Source organism: Xiphias gladius, chromosome 4 (genome assembly GCF_016859285.1).
Source record: "Xiphias gladius isolate SHS-SW01 ecotype Sanya breed wild chromosome 4, ASM1685928v1, whole genome shotgun sequence".
NCBI classification, from domain to species: domain Eukaryota; kingdom Metazoa; phylum Chordata; class Actinopteri; order Istiophoriformes; family Xiphiidae; genus Xiphias; species Xiphias gladius.
In genome coordinates this window covers 2,186,262-2,209,625 of record NC_053403.1, presented here as the reverse complement: position 1 = coordinate 2,209,625, position 23,364 = coordinate 2,186,262, and the positions used below count along the sequence as shown (strand labels likewise).

The following is a 23,364-nucleotide window of genomic DNA, read 5'->3' as shown; positions in this document are numbered from 1 at the left end:
TAGTGCAGTACGATAAAACCAACTAGAAAAAGGCTTGAAGCTTACTCGATTTGCGTAATCCATCACAGTGAATGTCTGCATAAAGCAATATTTCAGTTATCGAATTTTAAGAGTCTGCACTGTACTAAATTATAACGACAAAGCAACAAACAAAAAATGAATGGAAACCAATGGGTGTCTGGAACGGTATATTCTGTCTTTCTGAAACACAGGGCCGCTTTCTGCCAAATGCTCAGCTGTAGCGTAAACATGATTTTCAGTGAATGAGTAAAAGTGCAAAACCCCTGGTACGGTCCTTTATGTATGTTTTGACTCAAGTATAATCTATCTGTTGACATTAATACGTCTTTGTGGGCCGTCCAAAGGTACTGCATTTTTGGTCTTTTGACTCAATCAATGCACTTTATTTTCTATTTTTAAAGCTAAAACGTCCGACTCTTCTGTCTGCCGTATGCACTGTGATCATCGTGAGTGACAAAAGCCTTTGCTGGGTACATTTTAAAAGAGCAAAGACAGGCTTTCACACACATGACTTGGCCTTTTTTTTTTGCAGTATTGCATTTTCTGCAAAGACTAAAATATTGGTTGTGCTATTTGCCGCAGGTTTTTCTGACAGCTAAAAAAAAACAAAACAGAGAGAAAACCTTTTCTTGTGGAGTCGTTTCAGCCCATGACAGTTGCTTCGCGAACAGAGCCTCCGATCGTCCGGCAGGATCTCTGTGAGGAATGACATCACCCTCCCTGAGTTCATTCATGATATCACCTGCAGTGAATCTGCGAACTGACTGCAGCCATCGGGAATGTGGTTATCAGACGGCACTGAGAGCTGAGAGCAGGGCGACTTTGAGGCCAGGAGAGGCAGTGAGTGGACGGGTTTAAAATCAAGATGTCGACCAACACCTCGTCAGTGAGAATCTGACGCACAAAACACCCGTAAATCAGCACCGACGGATCCGTGCAGCGAGCAGGCAGGAGCCGGGCAAACACCGCACATGCTCGTCAAACCTTTCAGCGAATAAATAAAGGTAAACAGAGAAGGATGAAGGATGTTGCTATGAGCCGTAAACACAGATCTGAGAGCCAGTGGAGATGAATGAGGTGCACTGAAGCGTGATTCCAGTTTTTGAAGTTTTATGGAGCATGGGGAGCAGATGTGAGTGGTTCTATGACGTGATGTTTTATTTTGCAGATTCTCTCTTGTCATCTCCCTCATCTGGACAGTTTGTTTTTAACTGCTTGGGTTCAAGTACGAGTGGGGTTTTCAGATAAGGCATCAGCAGGACTTTACATGTAGAAGAAAATAGGGAAAGGGAGAAGAATGAAAAAATAAATGCTATAATTACCATTCACAACAGGCATGCAGGCGCACAGTTGCAAAGGATGCAATAGTTGTTACTGAAAGTACACGGAAAAAAGAAATGTTTTGAAAGAAGAGGTACTCTACGAGGAACTAGAGGCCTAAAAACTGAAGGCTGATTCACCGGATGTTTAAGTGACCCTCGGGACAGCGGGGTGCCTAGCTGGACGACCAGAGAGGTCTGAGAGGCTCATCTCCTTCCAGCACGTCTAACCGTATATGGTGGAGCAAGCCCATAGATATATAGAGAGAGAGAGAGGCTTGGTGTGGCTCTTGACAACACTCTAACTCAGAGGTACTCTCGTTTCTTAAAGCTCTGTGTATAAATTTTACACAGGGTCAGAGGACAGGAACAACGCCAGCCATAATGAAAAAACCAGTTTAAGTTGTCCATAGTGTAAGAAAAACTTTGTACGTTCACCAGCTCAAGATAAAAAGCAAACCAAAGCTGCATGAATTCAACAAGACAGAATCACAGACAGAATCGGGTCCGGATTGAACTGCACTCTGAGAAACCCTGGCCCTAAAATGTAGAAAGGTGGATCTGGTTTCCGCCGACTGTGGCGCACGTCAGCCGGCGGTGATGTCAAAAAGACACTGTGGCACAGAGCAACGCAAGCCGCCCTGCACCACTGCATGGATTGTCACCAGGGCTGCCCCCTTTTTCTACGAACGAGGCAAACAAGAAAAAACAACAGGATAAAAATCCATCGCAAAGATTTGAAAGTCTAATGAAATAAAACCTTTGAGGACGGCCTCTGAACGGCTCCTGCAGCTCACAACCTTTCTGACGCGCTCAGTCGTATCTGTGCACTATGCCGTGTCTTCACGATGCCTTGATAAGGCACGATTCGTCACCCTCCCTATCGGATCCACCGTCCAAAACCCTGCTCTGGGTCTTATCTGATGCCTTGTGCCAGAAAAATGAGCACGCATCAGAAAAACGTGCGGGTGTTTCAAAAGTGATGAGTTGTGTCATGTGCACACACGTTTGCGTCGAGACGCGCGCGGGTTCGTAAGCAGATAACGAAAGCTACTCGACCCGCGAAGGATCGCACTGCGGTGCGTTTGTACAGGACAAGAGGAATGCTACTGACGGCACCGTGTGTGATCTCGGCAGCTCTGCTATAACTTGCTCCCACCGGGCAGATGAGCCCGAGGCACTGGAAGTCGTTCGGGGTGACGTCTGGATTCCACCTCTGATGCGGATGCACCGTGCTGGTTCCGACGTTCCCCCTTGGTTTTGCTCGCGATCGACTTTTCTTTGAGGGTCAGGCGGAAACCTGGGACCGCTACACTTTGAGACGGCCGTCGGTTTCCATTCCCATCTGCGCACGTCATGAAACCAGCTTGAGTGGGGTTGTCCATCAGTAAACATCAGCTCTGCAGTAGCAGTTGTCACTGAGTTTTGAGAGTTTTAAAACCTAATGTCACCTGATATCTGCCAAAACCCAATCATCCCTGAAGCAAATGAACGAATGGAAACCAATGGATGCCTGAAATGTTTTTGTATATAATCTATTTAAAGGCCTTTTGCAAAACCAACTGCTCGGTGTGCATAAATATTCCAAATGAACTTTTGCGTAGTGTGTGATTGTCTTCTCGGCCTCAGAAAAAACCCGTCTCCCATCAGTTTATCTGACGGAAAAAAAAAACCCAGCGGGCCTTTTAAAAAGCACTTACTGTTGCTCTGAAGGGACTTCCAGAATTCCCAGAGACTCCTCTAACCATCTAGATGAAAGAATATTCCGTCTGCCGCGCGATTAAAAGAAAGATTTTTAACCCCAAGGCTGAGTTTCCCTATCAAAAGGAGAGATGACAGCTACCTGGACAGGGAACAGAGTGGAGTGTTTGGGGCTGGGCCTCAGGAAACCGCGTTGTTTGTATTGCTCTCTGCATGACCTGGTTTTTAGGCGGCCCGTTTTCGAGCGGGTCTCTCTTGTAAAGGGGATTTTAATGTCAACGAGGCTTTTTCCAGGTTAAGATGAAAGTAAAGTTTCGTCTTCAGGAGGAGCCGGTGGGCTCCAGACCCAGGAGGAGGGTCAGGTCAGAGACGGACCGACACGGTGCTGGGTTTTTTGACGGGAGTGCTGAGAATAAGGAAAGTACCGAATAATACCCTCCTCATTCTTTGACATTGGAGAACTTTGGCTCCTGTTGGGTTCACGAAAAACCCGGGGCGTCTGTGGCTCAGGAAGGCCGGGGGTTCGATTTCCGGCTGCTCCGGTCCACACGTTGAGTTGTGAGGTAAAGCGCTTTGTAAACCCCTGAAGCTCTGACACACGCACACACACACACGCACACACACACTCGGCCCTCACCTCTCTCTCTCCTGCTCCAGCAGGTTGGTGAAGTCGTCGCTCTTGTTCATGAAGTCGGCGTGTTTGCGTTTCTCGTTGTCCAGGTCCGCGACGGTGCGGCGGTGGCACTTCTCGGCCAGCAGCAGCTGCTCTAGCATCCGTCTGTACGTCTCCTTCTGTTTGTCCTCCAGACGGTCCAACTGAGGGGAAAGACGTCAGCGCTCATTATTGCCGACAACTGAGACTCTGACGCCCGCGTCTGCCAGCACGGCATCCCCGACCATTAGCTACGGGTATGGTGATAGTGTGTTTGTGGGATAACAATGAGCGGAGAGGCTCTCTCCACACAATTACGAGCTGTATTCAGATATTTTCACGCCCACTGCACATTTGTTTCGGCCTCTTTTTCTGCCGTAACACCCTGCAGACTTCACCGAGCGTAGCAAATTATAATTTCAAGAAGAAACCGATGCAGCTCGACGCATAAAAGACCGTGGTTTTAGGCCCTGATTTTACCCTTCACTTGCATGAGCGAAACACACCAACAAAATAAAAGTTGAGACAACACTGGTACTCGCTGTATCATTTGTTGCAGCTCAATATTCTGTAAACAGTTTGAACAAGCTCTCGAACTGAAAACATTTTGGTGAATTCTGAATTCCTGTATGTTCCTGTTTATAACAAGTTCCCGACGGAGGGCAGCGCGGTCATGTTTCCTGTATGCATTTCTTTTCTGGGAATTTGGGGGTTTTAGGAACCTTGGAGAAGTTTTATTCTAAGTTACAACTTTTTGACAGATTCCAGTATTTTTCCACCAGGATTCAGTATTTCCCCGCCTGAAATGTATTCCTGGCAGCGTGGGGCGTGCTTTGAAACGGCATTTAGACTTTCATGTCGAGAAATTAAATGGTAAAGCTTTGTTTTATGGGTCCATAAAGTCCCAGTAATTTCCCCGAAAGTTTACTGGAAAGAATTATGTTTTCTGGCATTAATTATAGGAAAAACAGACAAATTTATGAGTCAGTTATTAATTTCTTTTTTTTTTTTCTATGGAACCACTTCATTTCAGTGCATAAATAGCAGAACATACAATAGGAGAGAATATACTGTAAATGACCAGCTACGGTCACTATGAAAAATCCAAAGAAAACATTTTAAACACTGGAAGTTGTTTGTTCAAACTCCGTGATGGTGAGGTTTTAGAAAACAGAGGATTTTTTTCCCCCTCAAACTCCGACACCTGCAAGCCACATCCATTTTTCAAAAAACATTTATGATTTGGGATTTTCTGCAAAACTTTTGTGCCATGACCCCCCACTGAGTCTCTAAGTAGGTCTAATCCTAACTGACAATTCTCACTATATCCCTTCACTCACCTCGACCATGGGTTTCTCATACACATCGTCTGCGCTGTTGCTGCTGTGGGTGAGCAGTCCGTCCCTCTGCAGGGCCTGCAGGGGTTTGCTGGGGACAGCCGAGCCATAATGAGCCTCCAGAGTCTCCGGTCTGGTTCTCTCCGACTTCAGCAGGCCGATGATGTCCTCTCTGGCCTGAGGAGGCACAACACTCTTTAATGTCCTGTCCACACACTCGCTGCCCTCTGGGAAACGGGGGGAAATTGAAATGGCACTTGGGCAGTTTTGTGTTGTTTTTGTCAGGAGTTTTATTTTGTAGGCGTTTGTTTTCCCTGCATTTTGGTGATCAGGGTTCAGCTGATTGGGGCTCGGGACAGATCGGGGACTGTCATTCACGTATCTTTACGGACGAATAAATTGAACCTTTGAAAACTGTGGGAGATGATCCCTTTTTTTATTCCTAAAAAAAAATATTTTTCATGACATAGGTGGTTGTTTGCCTGTTGATGAGGTACTAGAGGTCATAGTCGACCACTTCAAGTCTGATAATGAGGCTGTCTAATCATGCTTGCATAAGAATTTATCATAATACCAATAAAAAATAAAAAATAATAATTACATTTATATGTAAAGCACTTTTGCTTAATTCACAAAACCCAACAAACGGAAAACAATCAATTGAAAAGAAAAATTGAAAAACAATGAGTAAAAAACTGAAACAGATCATAATGGAAATGGAACATCCAGCAAAAACGAAATTAATAAACAAAATGATAACAAAATATGTATATTTCTATACCCACACACACACACACACACACACACACACACATATATATTTATATAGCTATAGTAATGTGAATGGCACTTTACAACATCATCCCCTCACACTGACATCACATCAACAGATACAAACTGCAAAAACGTGTCTTCTGCTTCTTCCAGGTTCACGCCAGCAGGGGGGGCTGTTCCCTTCATTCTGACCTGACCTGTGCTTCATTTCACACAAACGAGGCCTTGGGACGAATTCCTGCACAGTTGACGGCAAACCGTCTTCGGCCTGAGATAGGTGCGGCTTGGACGGTCTGCTGTGACCGTCTAGGCTCCGTGAGCACCGGAGTCGTTTTAAGTATCAGGTCTTTTGCGGTCGGGCCTCGCTCAGGTGCTGAACGTCACTGAAAGGTTCCCCCGCCAGTCCTCAGTATCTGCTCAGGATTTCCCTACGGATCCGCAAAAAGACTTAAAAATACACCGGTCTATTCAAGAGCTGGCTCCTGATGTCACAGTGTGCGGCAGGACACGGACGTGATAAATAAAAAAAGTATATGATATTATCTAATGATATAAGTCTGGTGTTCTTGTGTATTTTCCTTATTTTCATCAAATCCCATCAAAAGACCAAAACCAACAGTGTGTCTGCCCGCCTCTCAGCACTTCCTGACCCCCCTCCTCTGCCCGGGGCTCTCAGCTCCAGACCCACTGGCTCCTACCGAAGACGTAAATCTTTGAAAACACCTCACAAATATACAGTTTCATTTAAAAAAAAGGTTCAGTAATTTTCCTAGAGCTGCTGCTCGCTGTAGTTTTTAACAAACAAACAGGAGGAAATTGTGTGTTTGTTGGGGACTACTTTCAGCGGCTGATTGAATAGTGTGTGTGTGTGTGTGTGTGTGTGTGTGTGTGTGTGTGTGTGTGTGTGTGTGTGTGTCTGTGTGGGACTGAGTCAAGGTAAACTACAGTGTGTGTGTGTGTGTGTGTGTGTGTTGATGGTGACGAAGGAACATGTCACCCAGAGAGTTTTTAGTAGTTTTAGGACAACGATGGAGCTCTGAGGCTCGGAGGGATAACAACCCAGTTACACCTGATATTAAAATATTAGCCAGTAGACAGACGAAGCGGTCCCCCCCTCAGTCCTCAACTATGGACCTTTTTCAAGAGACCAAGTGTCTGCTTTGAATTTGGTCCAAAGAAAGTATACAAGCGAAACTCGGCGATCCATATCGCCACCGAGCCATTTATGAAGCAATGGCTAAGCAAATGGTGGAAATCCTGCTCTTTCTTCTTCTTCTTCTTCTTCTTCTTCTATCCTTTTTTTTTTGTTGTTGTTGTTTATTGTTTTGTTTTGGAGGATGTGACATGAGCCGGACGGAGAGCGAGCAGATCCCAGTCGGATCTCTGCAGGTTAAATCACATCTAGATACAGTCTGGATACGAGACGCAGTATAATGACAGGTGTAAACAGAGTCTAAGATCAGGCTTGTGATACTGACACACACACACACACACACGATGCTCATTAGTAAGAGACATTCATTATTGGTTTGGTTCTTTCATGAGATTTGATGACAATAAGAACAATATAGAATATCACCAGACTTATCCTTTAAAGGAACATTTCCTGGGTGCGTCATCAAATCGTTCTTTTCTATTCAATCTTATTGCCAAATTTATGTATTATCCTTCAAACACCCTTTTTACTATTTTAACATAATGGAGATGACGATCAGAATGATCTTTCTACGATATTCTCCAGCACAGCGTCTGTGCCTTTTTCCATTTTAGTGCTTTTGAAAGCCCTCATGTGAAACAAAGCAGAACAAAAACAGCTCTTCCTGTGCGAAATGTCACTCCGTGTTGGGTATTTTCTCCGTCCCATCGCTAATGGAAAATATTCAACCCGCCCAAGCAGATGAGCAGGATGGAAACAGAGGGTGAGGCAGCAGCATCCCGCTTCTCCGGAGAGGAGTGTATAAATGCGCCTCCATTAGAAAATCATTATCAGCCGTTTCCACACCGGCGAAGGTTATTTTCAAAATCTAACCCTGTGAAATGTCAATATGTCTCAGCACCGACCACAAACTCCGCTGTTTTTATGGTTTTATAACATGCTTGCCATGCTGCTGTAGGGAAAAAGAATCACGTGATTTGCTGGATGCTGGTACGGCCCACCAAGCCGTTGAGTGAGCACTCCTTACTCGGCTCAGTCAATAACGAAACTCCCTGCGATAAAACTGTAACCGAACGTGCTGCTCATTAAAAAGCCAGCGGGTTACTGATCCAGTCCGGCGGATCGCCTATTACTTCACCAGCTTCTGAAACTTCTGGGTCTCCTGTATCACTTCCCAACATGTTCGCTATTGCAAATGAAATGCTTCCCTCCCACTGGAGAATCAAGACCCCACGCTCACTTTTTAAACCCAAGTGCTCTGACGCACAGCTTCACAGTGGTTAAAGCAGACATGGTGACTGTTATTTATGGGGTTAGCATTGGGAGTTCTGGTTATAAATTAGGTTAGATAAACTGTACAAATCTCTCCTATGATAACAAGACTGAAATGCCTACATGCGATGTGAAAGTGTCTTATATAGTGAGAAACTTTTTAGCCTCTTTTAGCTTATAGTTTTGTTTTTTTGGCACATTTACATTATGGTCGTTTGTGCCTCTGTAACTTTGGCTCAGTATCTCTTCTGACTCATTCTGACCTTTTGGTTTTTATAATCTAAAGAGTCATGTTTCAAAGGAGACCGGGGTTACGTCTGTAATCAAAAGGGTTGAAGAACAGTAACCCTAAAAACAGGGGTGTCTGGTACGTTACTTTATTTCCATCCCGTGTGCAAAAAGAGGAGGCGCTCTAGGAACTACGCTGTGCCAGACCCCTCCGGCCTGTTCGATGGCCATGTCTGGCCCATGTATTTGAAACACGAGAACATCTAAAAGTAATCAAATGCGGATAGAAATCACAGACTACTTTTTATTCCTTTAACACGGGACTGATTCACACCTGAACTTCTCCTTCCATGATTCCCAGCAGGTGAAGCAGGTCCTTCTTTGACAGATCTGGCGTCGCTGTCTTCCTGCTCTCCGCAGGTTTCTGAGGTTTCCCCAACAGCCCCGTCCTCCCGTCCTTCTCCTCTCGCTGGACTTTTATCCTCCTCTTTGTAAGCTCTGGTGTGTTTTCCTCCTCCTGCTTGATGAAACCTTTAGTGGGCTGGATGCGTCCGTCATCTGGACCATCCATGGTGCAGTTCCTGGATCGCATTTTATTACCTGTGAGAAACGACAAAACGGACGAAACAGTGATCCAAAAAACCCCAGATGTTGGTTATCCGTACTGTAGGTTTGTAGATTATTTTCTTCCTTTCCAGACAGCCACTAGTTTTAGTCTGGTTTCAGTGCAATTTTCAACTCAACTTAAATCTTACTTGACATAGGTAATCCATCACAGTGGACATTTAGTTACCTGAACTCTTACGTCGCCGTTGTGTTATTTTTGTGTAGTATTACAGCTCTTCGAAGGGTCTTGCCTTGGAGATTTTCACCGTTGGTGTGTCTGCGGACACTTTGGAAGTTTCTGAGCGACATTTTTAATGCAGAATAAGAACAAATTCATCATCGCCCTTCCCACCACATCCATATTTGATTATCATTTCCCCTCTTCGCTTGATTTTCCAGCCACATCGCAGAATAATACAGTGCTTTTTGGCAACCCCGGTCTTAAATTTTGAGCACTGTATATACCAGAAAAACCATATTAGCAAGTGATGATAGCATGACTGGAAAATGAAGGAAAATGAAGACGATGAAATGTTCACCATGATGGATTACCGGTCGTACCTATCAAAGTTTCAACTTCTGCAAGATGATTTTCATTGTGTAAGGAAATTAACTGGCACCAAGAAGCTGCCTGGAAGTTAAATTAATAAAAAAAAAAAACCTATGGTATGTTTTGGAAACTGTGAGGTAGTTATGTAAAACAGAGCAGTACTTAGTGGACTAAAACCTTCAAAAGCACCAGGTTGATTCTTTAAAGTTCTTTACTGTGAAGCAAAACAGTGTGTGAATATAGAGTAGCAGGGCTCTTTTTGCACCAATCAGATTTTAACAATATATGGGAAAATATATGAAATATATGATGACAGTTGGTGAGATGTTGCCAATCGAATCTGTTCAAACCCAAACACGTAATCGGGATGAGACGGTATCCCTGGGAATTACGTGAACCTTGGACGATTTCACATCCTGCGATTTATTTTCAATGCCCGTAGCTAGGCGAAAAGAAAGGGTGTAGAAGTTGGGGTGGTGGATGGGCTTGTGGTAGAGGTCTTCACGGGTCCAAAACTTTGGAGAGTAGTGGTAGCCATTGAAAAAAAAGGGGGACTAAAGCCAGTCAGGTGGTTATCACTACTGCCCTCATTTGATGCCTTTTGAGCACAAACAAACAGTGATGAAATCAGCAGCTGTGGAGCCTGTCGTTTGGTGGGGGTCCTGAGAAAAGAACAGGTTTATAGGCTATTGGATCTGAATGAGGCCAAAGTTCCCAGAGGCTGCAGGTCTGGATGAAAGCAGGCGGTGACTCAGCCAGAGAAAATCCTGGCAGCAAAGTGGTAGCAACCACATTACCACTGCCTGTTATTAATAGTTGTTTCAGGGCAGATGCCAAGGTCTCCCACGCGTCAAAACCACAGATCTGTTTTTGATGGTTAGCTCAGTGAACTGGAAGAGGAAAGGTAGAGCTGGGGGGCAAAATATGAGGCCAAGACAATCCTGATACAGCAGTTAAAGGTTTGGGCTTCAGAGGAAGAACATTTTGACGGGATCTGGACAAGAGCCTAGAGTTGGTCCACATCGCAGGCTCAGTGATGTGCAGTGTGCTGCCCAGTGGCCTCTACGCTACCTAATTTACTGTACATGCGCTCAGATACACATCATGCAAAAGGGCAGGCTTGCACACACATTCACATACACGCAAACATACTTTCTGGTCTTTAAAGATAAATGAAGGAAGGGTTCTTAATTTGAGGTCTATCTGTCTGGCTCACCTTGATCTGTTTGGTGTGATTCCAACTGATGTATCATCCACCTTGACATATCGAGGGATCACAGGCCGCTCCTCCTTCAACCTCCTCACTGCTGCCGAGCTTTCTTGATTTTGTTTTGCCCGTCTTTTGTCATGGCCTAACGCTTAGCACTAACATTTTTTATCGAGCCCTATTATTGGCATGGGCATTTTAATCTGGCTGCCCCGCGCAGATTTCAGACTTCTTCAGCTGCCATACCAATAAATGTGTGGCATTAGTCGTATTTTGAGGTATTTCCTGTCAAAGCAATGTGTTGGGCTCGCTTTTTTGCAATCTTAGCATTAGCCGGGGAGCCGTAGTTAGCTGGGGAAGCGTTGCATCCAAATTTAAGAGCTTAGTTTGTATTTTAGGTTGGGTTTTTTTCCACAACAAGCCAGAGTTTGTTATGCCTGTCTTTCATTATAGCCCAATGCCTTCTGTTCCTTTTACAACAAGTTTTTCATTGAGTTTTATCAGTTCCGAGGGTCTTTTAATCCGGTTGCTGGGAGACATTTTTTCTTAAGCTGCCACACTGCTAGATGTGGACGCAGATCTGATGAACTTGAGGGACAAATCGTGAGATATTGAGATATCAACCACTGAGATATCCGTGAGGGTTGCAATTTACTTGAATGGGAAAGTTGTGATCTGTGATGGTTTGATTGGTGTGTGGAACATAAAACTGACGTTAAAGTTGACATTATACATGGCATAAAAATAAAGGAGATTAAAAGTGCATTACCATTTCAATTTTCAAAAAAAGTTATTTGTCATATCCTATGGATTTTGCAATGTGTTCACATCCATTTTTTAAGTAGTTATGTACGTTTAGCATGTTGCAAAACAAATTTGTCATGATGTTGGTTATGTCGGTTAAGAGGTTTAGTTTCACAAAGTATTACTTTGGATAAAAAATGTAGGTTTTTCATAGGGAATGAATTAACATTATAAACTTTTAAGTGATCCTAAAAAAGGGGGCTTACGTTCTGCAACTAAAAGAGTGAGTAAACAGTGAGGATCAGGCCTGTAAATGGAGACAATTGCAGGTCGTGTAGGAGTTTCATTACTGTTGCACGGTGTTACATCAAAGGGGTTTGCAGGTCCCAATTGAACTGAGCGTCCACATGCCAGCACAGTGTCGCATCGAGTCCCAGATAAGCAAACTGATCTGTGTAAACAGTTTACCTTCACAAGAGAGGAGCTCTGACTCACACAGCCATTACACAGAGTGACCTTAGCAGTGTTACACCTTGATAAAGGACGGCCAAGCTCTGATGATGGATTCTACTTCTCTACTTTGAGGGGTTAGACCATCACTAAAACACCAAGAACTCGGCCCACGTGAAGTCACGGGAATGTAAATAGTCAAGAAAACCACCAGTACTTTAAATATGTAAACCTCTGCCTACATGTATTCAATGACCAAAAGTATGTGGACATCCTGTACTTGTGGTCTGTGGCTTTTTAATGCTACGGCGAGGTGGGGGGCCTGCAGAGCCAGATAGTACTTTTACTTTTATACTTAAAGTACATTTTGCTGAAAATACTCACGTACTTTTACTTAAGTAAGTTTTTAAATGCAGGATGATTACTTGTACAAAGTATTTTTTTAAATTCTGTCGTTTCTACTTTTACTTAAGTAAAATAACTCAATTTTTCTTCCACCACTGGGTGTAGCAGCTGTAAATATACAGTGACTAACTTCAAGTCTTAACATGTATTTTGAGGCTTTGATTTGTTTACGTTGTGATGTCGGTAACCACTGCAGAGTGAGAGAGCCCTTCATGTTACGATGGCTTCAGAATTTCCCAAAAAAGTGGTTTCCAGCTACACATCATATTCCTATGGAACAAATATAAATAAACCCAAAGTAAAACCCGCCAAATAAATTGCAGATTGCATCTTTCATCCTCCCTGGGGAGAAGATATTTATGGAGACATGATGAAGCTTAACTAGTATCTCTGATTTACACTGCAGCCTGGATAAAACTTCAGACAGCTGTAGCCCATGATCGACACACGAGAGCTACTACAGTGGATAAGTGGTAGAGGGGGTATGTTGGCGGCATGGTGTCCATGTGGTTAGAAAGCTCGTCCAATAATGAGAAGGTCACAGGTTTGAACCCGGGATCAAAGTCTCTCCAAAGCGAGTTATGTGCCCTGATGAAATGTGTTTGTTCAGCATGTCTGGTTTTAAAGTGATTTAATAAATTCACACCGAAGCCGAATGTATCATAATTCTGTTTTTTCTTTATTGCAAGCAACTCAGATATGATTTGAGTAGAAAAAAGGCTAATTGAGACATACAGTATTTTTAGCTGTGCTAGCAGAGATGGCAAGTCAATCCGTTGTCCAGTTTTTCCATCTAACACTTACAACCATGGATGGATTGCCTTGAAATTTGTCCAAACATTGATGGTTCCCAGAAGATGAATCCTTATGACTGTGACCTGACTCTTCAGGTCCAACACTTCAGTTCATCTCAAAATAACCTCAAAAACCGTTACCTAACTCCAGTAGTATGCTAGCTGTAAGCATGTTAAACTTGGTATTATTAACATTACCGTGATGACTTCAGCGTTAGCATGTAAACAGACACGATCATGTTAACATATTAATTAATATCCTTTGTTATACATGCTGACACACTAATGTTACGATGTTAACATGCTCCTAGATGTGCAACACTGGCGCTAACACAAGGAACTACTGGAAAAGGAAACTCTCGGGAGCTTTCAGCCATTACTCTCAGATGGTTAGCCCATTGCTAGCCTTCTAGATCCAGTAAATTTATAGCGTCAATTAGCTGTTTTTATTGTGTTACATATTTGTTGTGGTCAGTTTAAAAGTGAAACCAGATACAAACAAACGGTAGCTACCTTTTAACTAGCTAAATATGTTGTTTTAGATTTTCTTTTCTGTTAGTAATGGTAGCTTTAGAGCCATTTTGCCAAAAAGCTCATTAGCCAGGTTTTCTATTCAAATGTTGTGTAAATTTTAATAGAATTTTTAGAAAAATCAGCCAAGAAAAAACCATGTAAATATGCGTTTATATCCACTACAGTTATGTATATATTAGGAGTTGGTTTGTCAAGATAAACAGCTGTTGGTGCTAATTCTGCAGTCAGGTGCCATTGAACTGGTGCAGAAGAATACGGTGCAACAAGACGACGAAATTAAAAGAGCACCAGTCAAACGTAAAAAGTGATGCAGAAGACAATGACATTTATGTTTCTTTCATGTATCAGTTTGAGGGACGTTACAGTCACAGTTGCCATTTCACACAGATCTTATGTTTGCATCTGCCGCTAGTTTTTGTCTCTACGGTGGAAAGTTAAGTCACATGCCTCATGTAATTTATGATTTATTTGCTAACTCTGTTTCAATTGCACTTTATTGCATCTAGCTATTAGCCGTACACCTAATTTCCACCTCAGCCAAGTGTAAAAACTTTAATATTCAAGATGTTGTTTTTTTAATTTTGGCATTTCGGCTCAGGTTTTTTTCACTTGCAAATTGAAAATGTGCATAAAAAAAGGTGGATGGAAACCCACCTATTGACACCTCTTTGAAATGTGGGAAGTTGGAGATTTCATGACCCTGATATCTCTGACAACTAAGATGTGAACAGGTCATAAGTACAGTCTGTACAATAGGATGTGAATCGCGTCATGATGCTTCATATGCTAACAGCAATGCCAACACCAGCATTGTGTTTTGCTAACATTGGAATCATGTACTATGCTGCATTCACACGATGTCGGCCGATCGGGGAGGAAACAGGAAACAGGAACAACACCTTTTACTCTGCCTCGGGAGTGTTCTCAAAGTAGTCGCGAGAGACAAACAGCCTGAATTAGCATCTTTTGTTGTGTTACGTATTCGTAGCAGTTTGTTACCAAGTGAAACCAGATACGAACAAACAGCTCCTAAAGAATTAGCGGGACTGACTGTATTCATGACAGCGGCGGTACGTTCGCAGCCTTTCTGTCAGCAGTTCGTAAACATGTCTCTGGTTCTTTTCACCAAGTCGCTGTCAGAAATTCACGATATCCCCACCCTGGAATTACAAATCAGAGGCTGACGTTTTTTTACCCATGAGAAATTATAGGATATGGTCTGTAATATACACGGACATTCAGAAGGACCAAGACAAAAGAGAAACCTGAAATACAGGATACTGAGTACAACGAAAAACAGTAGGTAATTACTGCTGTAATTATTACTGAGTTGGTTGTGTGATAAAAATTACCCAGGTACGTGCTCCGGATGGGATTAAAATCACTGACCACAGGTAACACTGAAATCATCCCACCTTCCCTAGAGCAATAAATCAAGTTCTAGTGGGGTTTTTGACATTTCCAGAGCAGTCACCGTGCTTTCCAAATAAAAACAACATAAACAAACACCGAAGCCAACTTTGTAAGTGGTGTAGGACAGTTTCGTTCTGATGTCTGACTGAAGAAGATGACCGTCACTCATCTGCTGTACAGCTTACTACAGTGTAAACGCAACAAACGGCTGCGCTTTGCCTCTATTTGTGGATCTGGACCCTGTGCAGCAGTCGCAGCTGTTTGTTTGGTGAAATTTAAAAAGGGGTATTTTTAGGGTCTCCCCACTCGTGTCCAGAGTCCAACAAGGGGCTCCAGGGCTATCACTTTATAAGCCATCAGCAATCCCACGGATGCCTGAACCTCCATTTTACTTCACAGCCGCAGCCCACACTCCCCCACAACAACACTCGTTGTAAATAAACTGTTTATCAGGCTTAAAAAGCGTCAACAGTTGGTATCTGGAGGGTCACATACGGCCAATCCCTGCGTCGGAGCAGTGTAACTAGCATCCTCTGGGTTGTGTTTCATTGTATATGTATCAGCATATATTGTAATAATATTTAGAGACATGTACCAGGGTAAATATAGATCCCGGTAGCAGTGTCGCCTCTGCGGTGACTAATTGTTTTCGCTGTGACCACCTAATTACAACACATGCTGACACCAGAGCCAAGTCCCGGCTTTTCCCCTCCATTACCCATCACACGTGTCGTTATGAGCGTATGTTGTTGGCAGTGCAAGAGCAACGTTAGCATTGGCGGCCCAAGGTATTACCCTGACAATTAGGTGGATAAAAGTAGGGCTACTTCTCTGCAGTGATCAGCTGTCCATGCAAACACATCATCCATCCCTCATTGCTCGTATGAAAAGCTGTTCAAAAGTCGGAAACCAACTACAGTAAGAACACATTTTCTGTTTAAACAACGTTAGCATGTTAGCTAGTCAGAATCTGTCGATCAAGACTCGAGTAATATTAGTTTTACTATTGTTACAGTAAATTTAGGCGCTATTTTTAGTGAAGTAATATAGTTCACTTCAAGTTTTCATTTGCCAAAATGGTGTACCATCTTGAACTACCTCAACTGCTGAAATTCAGTGAGACAAAACTTCTTGGCATTGACATTAATTTGCTGCACCAATGGAGCAAATACCATTTAGCGTGTGGTGAAATTAAATATGTAAGTTTCCTCTGCCACCGAACGTGGTCTCTTGCTGGTAGCTGGTGGTGGTCGCTTGCCAAGAGCTCCAGCCGCCGTTGCGTTTACAAGACGAGGGGTGAGACTACGTCCTCTGGGAAGCGCTGCCTCTTCATCCTCTCACGTTGGAGCGAGGACGGACTGGACGCCACAGTGACTCGCTATCGGAAAGCGACGAGGCGGGCCGGCCATGCCGGGGCTAGCTGGTTAGCGTGCTAACATCGTTAAAAGAAGTGATGGGAGCCTTTGCTGTAAAAGTGATGGTTAATATAAAGTCCTAATAAGATCACTTTCGTATGACCCTGCAGGACTCCCTGTAAACTGCTTTGCAAGTGATGGCAGCTGTCCAAGTTCACCAAATCAGCTTTGTAGTTCTTCAAACTCTGCATTTTTCATGAGAAATATGATTTAGGAATGTAGGTTCAAATATGACTATATAAGGGAACGATCAGTGTTGTGAGGAGGTTTGAAGAGGTCTGGCGAGTCGTTGTAACTCACCATAAGGGGGAAAGTTATGTGGTCAGTCATCTGTGCTCCTGAAGGGCTTTAGATACAGAGTCATCAGAGGCAGGAGGCCGTAAGCAGATGAGGAACTGCTTTACGGGAGAGCCAAAATAAATATACTCCTGTCATTAATCCACTGTTTAATATTTCTGTCGAGTTTGTGTCAAGATTTGTTAGGTCTCTCTAACAGCTCAAATATTGATTCAGTCATAGATCTCATTGTTCCCTAAATGCCTGTGGCGTTACGCTTCACTGCTCTGAAGACCTCGATATTCCTCAGACAACAGATCTGCAGTAGAGTCACACCGGCAAAACCTCATTCATTTCATTCTCAAATGAAACCATACCGTTGTTATCAGCGCAAAACTGCGTGACGGCTCCAGTAGATGGACGGCATTGTGATGCGTTTACGAAACAGCGCCAGGAAGAAAATGAACGCAAACAATCTTTACAGCCTCACAAAACAGATGCTTTCAGTATAAAAGCACGCTGGACTGACAGAAGAAGTAAGAGAGGAAAATTGGATTTAGTCTGATGGGCCCATTTTAATTTGTCCTATTGTATTTTATGCCGTATGAAACAACATTTTAATCATTTTCAGCAGTGTGAGACAGTGGAACTTAAAGCTCCCATACTTTAACACACATAGTTATATCTGTACCATTTATGTATGTCTACTAAACTCCTCTGTAATGGTGTTAACAAAAAAAAAAAGGGTTTTTGTTGTTGTTGTTGTTTTTTCGGGGGCTCACATCAATGTTAGCTTCTCCAACAGGCTGACATTACGTGTACTTTATGGAACGTCTGGCAAGTTGTAATTTTTATGTAATTTGGTGTAGTTTCTCCATTGGTACGAAACACACGATGAAAGTGAAAAAATATTTAGCTATTTTTTTACCGGACCAAAAAAAAAATGGTGCGTTTCACACCAGTGAAAAGATTGAGCGGAAGAACGTGATCATTTGTAAATATGGTAAAAAAAAAAAGAAAGAAAGCAAAAAAAGAAATACAGCCAATGGAAGTGACTCGACTTATCTTCTTTGATTTTACTCTTTTTGAATCCTATTAATGACCGTGCATCTTTTCATACTGCCCTGTGTTTCTTCTATATCTTGCCTTTTTACATTTCATATAAAGCACTTTGACCTGCCCTTTTGTTAAAAGGTTCTACACAAATAAGCATGCCTTGCGCTTTCGGTAAAAGCCACGCCGAGGCTGAACAGGGCAACGATTATCGAAGCGGCTACCACGACTCAAAACACAGTACGAAAAGGTAGTTTTAATTGGAAACCTCCACCAGCCGCCAGCCGAAGGTTTGACTGATCTCTGAGCTCAGCTGGCAGGGACTCACTGACTGTTTGGAGGTTTATTTCTATCCAACTGAGCTTGTAAAACAGTGCGAGTGGTGAGAGAAATCTGGGAGGAAACAGCTACTGCGGTCTGTGGATGAAAAAAGTGGCTTCTGATGAAAAAGGTCTAAATTCCAAAAGAAGTCACGTCTGTGATTATTAGTTAAACCACGTTATGTTCCGCCGCCCTGAAGAAGAGAGCTGCTTGACTGCTGAGTAGTAGCAGGCAGTTTGACCTGTATGTGAACCCCATCACAGTTTGAGTGTATTCACAACAGGGAAATTAGATTTAAGTAATTTACTGGTTTCAGAGTGCAGAGCTTTTCTTGTGGCCCTCAATTCTTCCCCAGTCGCTCTAGACTTGTGGGTAATAAGAAAGCTATAGTTCTCCTTTATAAATCTTCTTTAATCAATATTAACCTGGAAAGACAATAAATGAAATAAAATAAAATAAAAAAAATCCAACCTCACTCTGTCAGGATCCATATCAGACACACTCACTATACTTCTTACTGTTAGACTCAACACTGGCTCCCAAATCAAGAGCAGGTAGGAACTGAAATTACCCTGAGGAAACAGGAAAAGAAATAGAAACTTATAGACTGAACATAAATAGTAATATTCATAGTGCTGAAATCACTAATGAAATATGATAAACCTTAATGCTGAAACAGTCCTAAATAATATGGGGCCTAAACCTACTCAAAACATACATAAAGATATAGATTTCAGTTGCTGACGAAGATCATGTGTTGAGACTGAAAGCTCCAGAAGATCTACTAAATAGATATTGTGGTGAGATCATTATGTCACCTGCTGTTTTTCTAAGGTCACCTTTTAAGTCTTTAAAGTGCTCGGAAAAAAGGACAATTTGAACATCTACAGTTCCATCGGCCGAGGAAGATCATGTGATATGACTGAAGGCACCAGAAACAGCTACTAAATGGACCTTGTGGCGAGGTTGAAAAACTCATCAGACTCATGAGAAATCAACTTTTTGTTTTTTCTCATAACGCATCTCCGGCTACAGAACTTCCGACTGGAGCCATCGCGGCACCAGATAACCTCTCCAACCGGGTCAGCGTGAGGCCTCGTGGTCACACGCTCCTTAGAGGCCCGGAGAGCTCGGACGACGCAACGGGGTGCCAACTTTGTCACCGGTCACGGTGAACCTGGATGCCCCCGGCGAAGGCCTCGTGGGCACCTGCACGGTGAATGATGACGGTGAGCCAAAAAAATAGACAAAAGCAACGTACCCTGCAACACACGTGTCAAAGTCTACAACGCAGTGCAAGAGGCCGGTAGAGTTCTGTTGCACCGGCGTGCTGTTCTGAGCTTTCATGGAAGCTCCATGGAGACCGCTCGACATTGCAGGCTGAAATATACTGTAGGGTGCTTGACTAATATCAGTCTATCAAGCACCCGCGCTTGAAATAGTGACACTTACAGTTGCGGCTTGAGTGTCACTACGGGCTCACATTACCATCTTTAGCGCGTCATAGCGCTATCAGAAATAGAGGGAACGCGAGCAGCGGTCGTCAGACAGCACGTGTGATACAAGCACACAGTTTCTATATTGAGATCTAAGACCGAACACCTTGACTACAACCCGCCTCAAAAGAGTAGTTCTGTTCCTCCACTGCATCCCTCATCCGAGGTTCGCCATGGAGCGGTGAAGGTGACATTGTCCTCAGCTGCCTCCCAGGGATACTCATGCCGGTTTAATCGGTATCACCTTTCAGGTCACGTCTCAAAACTGTATAAACTTGACCTCGTTGGCCATGCTCCAAGCCGCAAAAGTGCCGGATCCAGGCTGCATTTGTTAGTATTCGTCCTGAAGTTAATTTTACTCCTCGTGCTGCAAAAAGACCCCATCTGTGAAGTTTTCGGGGTCATTGTTGAATGTGTAAAACTCGTCACACACACAAACACACACAAAAAAAAACCTATTATATTTACTATTATGTCTGAGGTCAATACTAAAACAAAAATCTGAGATGTAGATTGATATGTTGGCCATAAATTAAAGTAATTCAAATCAAGATGTAATGAGTGGGCCATTTGAAAAATGAAAAATTATTCCCTCTATGTAAATTTGATACTACCTCAAAACTTTGTATCTCTGGCCCACCTGTGATGACATTTCTAGTTAATTATTGGCTGACGTATAGTAGGTCAGTACCAGTAAATCGGTGATAAGCACCACGAGGGGCTGCTATAAATTAGGCATTTACACATTTTTGATTCGTAAAAGCCAAAAAAAAACAAAACAAAAACAACAAAAACAAACAAACTTCTATCCACATTTTTCTTGCACTGAGCTGAATTTTCTGCCGAAGCTCACGCCCATTTTCTCGTGTTTAAAATTTTCCTAAAATTCCAACAAAATGCAAAAGCTACCTTTGGCAAAAAGCGTTTTTCCGCCTCAGAGCGACCACATTGCTGCTCAGTCTGAATATGAATCATCATCAATGAAAATGCAATGTTGTAGTAATTTTGCCATAAGAAATTTGCTGTATTTCTCACAACAAATTACATTATTTCACATTTTTATAAAATCCTTTGAAACCTTTTTTTTTTTTTTTCAGAGTATGCTCAGGTTTTTTAGCAGAGTGTGTGTTTCAGTATGTGTCTCTAAACCACCAGGTCAGCATATCATTCCCACTCTTTGAGAGCTGAAGAGAGAGGACGGTTTGAATGTTCAAACAGCTCTTCCTAGAAATGGAGTGGAGCAACAGCAGTAAGATTTCTGCACCGGCTACACAATTTTTAATCACACGAAACACGGGATTATTCGCAGTATCACGTTGCGGCAAAACCTCCGCCCCCTGCCATCATTAACCTGCCACCGTACATGGAGGTCTTAAGGCTCCACAGATGAGTGAGCAGCAGGGCTGTGAAGAGGCCGGTACAAAAATAGAAATCACGAATGCATCCCGAGTTTAAAGCGAAAGCGAGCGTGAAAACCGGCTCAGAGGCTTGGACTCAATGCAGACAGGCTCTTTCGGAGAGCTGTCTGCATGTGTAAAGCAGGAAAGCTTCTCGGTCAGGTAAATACAGGTTTCACAGGTCTGGCGGAGTTGGAGTCGGCAGCCCAGCGCAACCACTCACATTTGCCGTAGGTGACCGAGCAACTGAGCAGCACTCAGACGGAGTCAGGGCTTTGCTCCGAGGACAGCTGCACACTACATGCCTTTGTCTTTACTAAGATACCCAGTCACAATACAGCTGTTGTCAAGTCATCCGACGATAAAATAGTGATCTGATCAATGGTCGGACTGTAGAAGAACAGGAGGAAATTTCGAGCCACCATCTCATATTTGCCTGAAAATAGAGATCGAAGCATGAAACAATAGAAACAACCAAACCAAGTATTAGCACAGAATGGAGGTTAATCTGCTGAAATTTCTATTGTTGAGGCGTTTCGCTGGTTGTTAGCAGAAAGGCACAGAAGAAGACATTTAATCGCTTCGGATGTTTCAGTGCAGACGGAGGAGCTGTCAAAAATGACCTGCAAAGCACCAGTGTGAAGTGAGTTTGCTCGCCTACGTGCAGCTTTTGCATCGTAACCTCAAAAGTCAGTCCTGGGCTCTGCCTTTATGTGCCACTACTTTCTGACAGCAAAGCGTTTTGAATGAAACACCCGGCAATCTGGAGTCCATTTCTGAAGAAACAGAAGAAGAGGAAACGTTTTAATGAATGTTCCTCCAAAGCCGCACAATGTTTTTCATTTGTTTCCTACAATATCCGCCTGCAGCGACTAAAGCATGCGGCCCTGCCTCTTAGAAATTACGTTGATATATTACCAGATTGTTTTCCCTATTACGTTGTGGTGGAAACATAATTGCCGGCTGGATTATGTTCAGAGGCAACGTTGTGTTTTTTTTGTTTTTTGTTTTTAATGAATGAAGCACTACACATAATAACGGCAGCAGAGTCAGCAGGAGGGGGTGGATGGAGGGTGAACCAAGCACACGGCCGTCACACAAAAGCTGCAATAAAAGTGCTTCGGTTCAGGAAAGACGGCGGTTTTGGTTAAAAGTAAGGTTGTGTCTGAAGGCAGCGTGAACTTTCTCTGCATTAAACCAGACCAGGATCTTTCCCGAGCCTGAACCAAGTGCCGCGAGAGTCAGGGCAGAACCATAAAACGGCTTAATAACGCTGCAGTCACTACAACACTGCTTGTTCGACATCAACAAGCATTTGGCAGAGACTTTGATCCACTGATGTTGCAGTTTAGTGTCGAGGATTAAGATGTCTTTCAGCATACACATTTGGCAGCAAACAGATCCGCATCATTTAGTTTAGCTGTTGAGGCAGTGATACCCAGCACATTTTTGCTGTTTGGTAGAGCAGGGTCCTGCTGAAATGGAGAAATTTGTTTGTTTCTCTTTGGGGAACCGTTTTGGGATTTCACGGTTGAGTTTGGTCGTTTCCTTCACTAAGGGACTTTGTCCCATCGTGAAACTTGAACTTAACTTAAAATATATTGCAGGACGGGATGCTTCTCTCTCCTCTCCTTCCACCCCGACATTAAAATCTTGCCCAGGGCGGCTTCAACCTTCCAAATTAGAATATAGTCCCCGACCACGTCAGTCATCGGGGGGGGGGGGAGAAATTCCTGGGCTGAGACGAGGCAGGTTTTTAAACCTCCAACGGTTTGTGCAAGAGCTCTAATCAGCAGTGACCAGTGCAGAAAGCTGACATCACTCCCAACATGCAGCCGACCAGCAGCCAAGTCTCACATGCCTTTCAGATGGAATGAGCATGAAGTCACTTCCCTCATAAACTGTGAGAGTAGGGGAGGGCGGAGGGGGTGGGCGGGATGTCATGAGACCGCTTCTCATTTTACGTCATTTTGCATTTTTACAAGCCATTTAGCTCCCGAACAGTGATGAACCTCGAGTGGTTGGCCGTAAGCCCACCAGCAATTCAGCATGTCACTGGCTTGAGAAATGACTCGTGGGAGAGAAGTCAGCTCAGACCATCCCCTAAGTGGCCTCAGAGGGGACTCCCATCATTTCCACAGACCTTTAGTAACCAATATAGTAAGAGAAATTGGTAAATGGTGCTTGAGATGTCCCATATCACCGGGGAGGTTCTGCGTTCCAGTTGCAGCCGAGCATACACG

The 23,364-nt window shown here is 43.4% G+C and overlaps 1 protein-coding gene across 4 annotated transcripts in view; it reads right to left on the bottom strand.

Annotated features, from left to right (window-relative positions):
- LOC120788930 (filamin-A-interacting protein 1) overlaps positions 1-23,364 on the bottom strand; it is a 48,239-nt gene that overhangs the window by 10,596 nt on the left and 14,279 nt on the right. For all 4 annotated transcript variants that reach the window (XM_040125217.1, XM_040125216.1, XM_040125214.1 and 1 more), the window contains exons 2-4: positions 8,795-9,060; positions 5,034-5,207; positions 3,679-3,857 (exon numbers count right to left, since the gene is read on the bottom strand). In XM_040125217.1, the coding sequence (XP_039981151.1) occupies positions 3,679-3,857; positions 5,034-5,207; positions 8,795-9,052 (611 nt within the window). In that variant the 5' untranslated portion in view covers positions 9,053-9,060. The remainder of the gene's footprint in view (positions 1-3,678; positions 3,858-5,033; positions 5,208-8,794; positions 9,061-23,364) is intronic.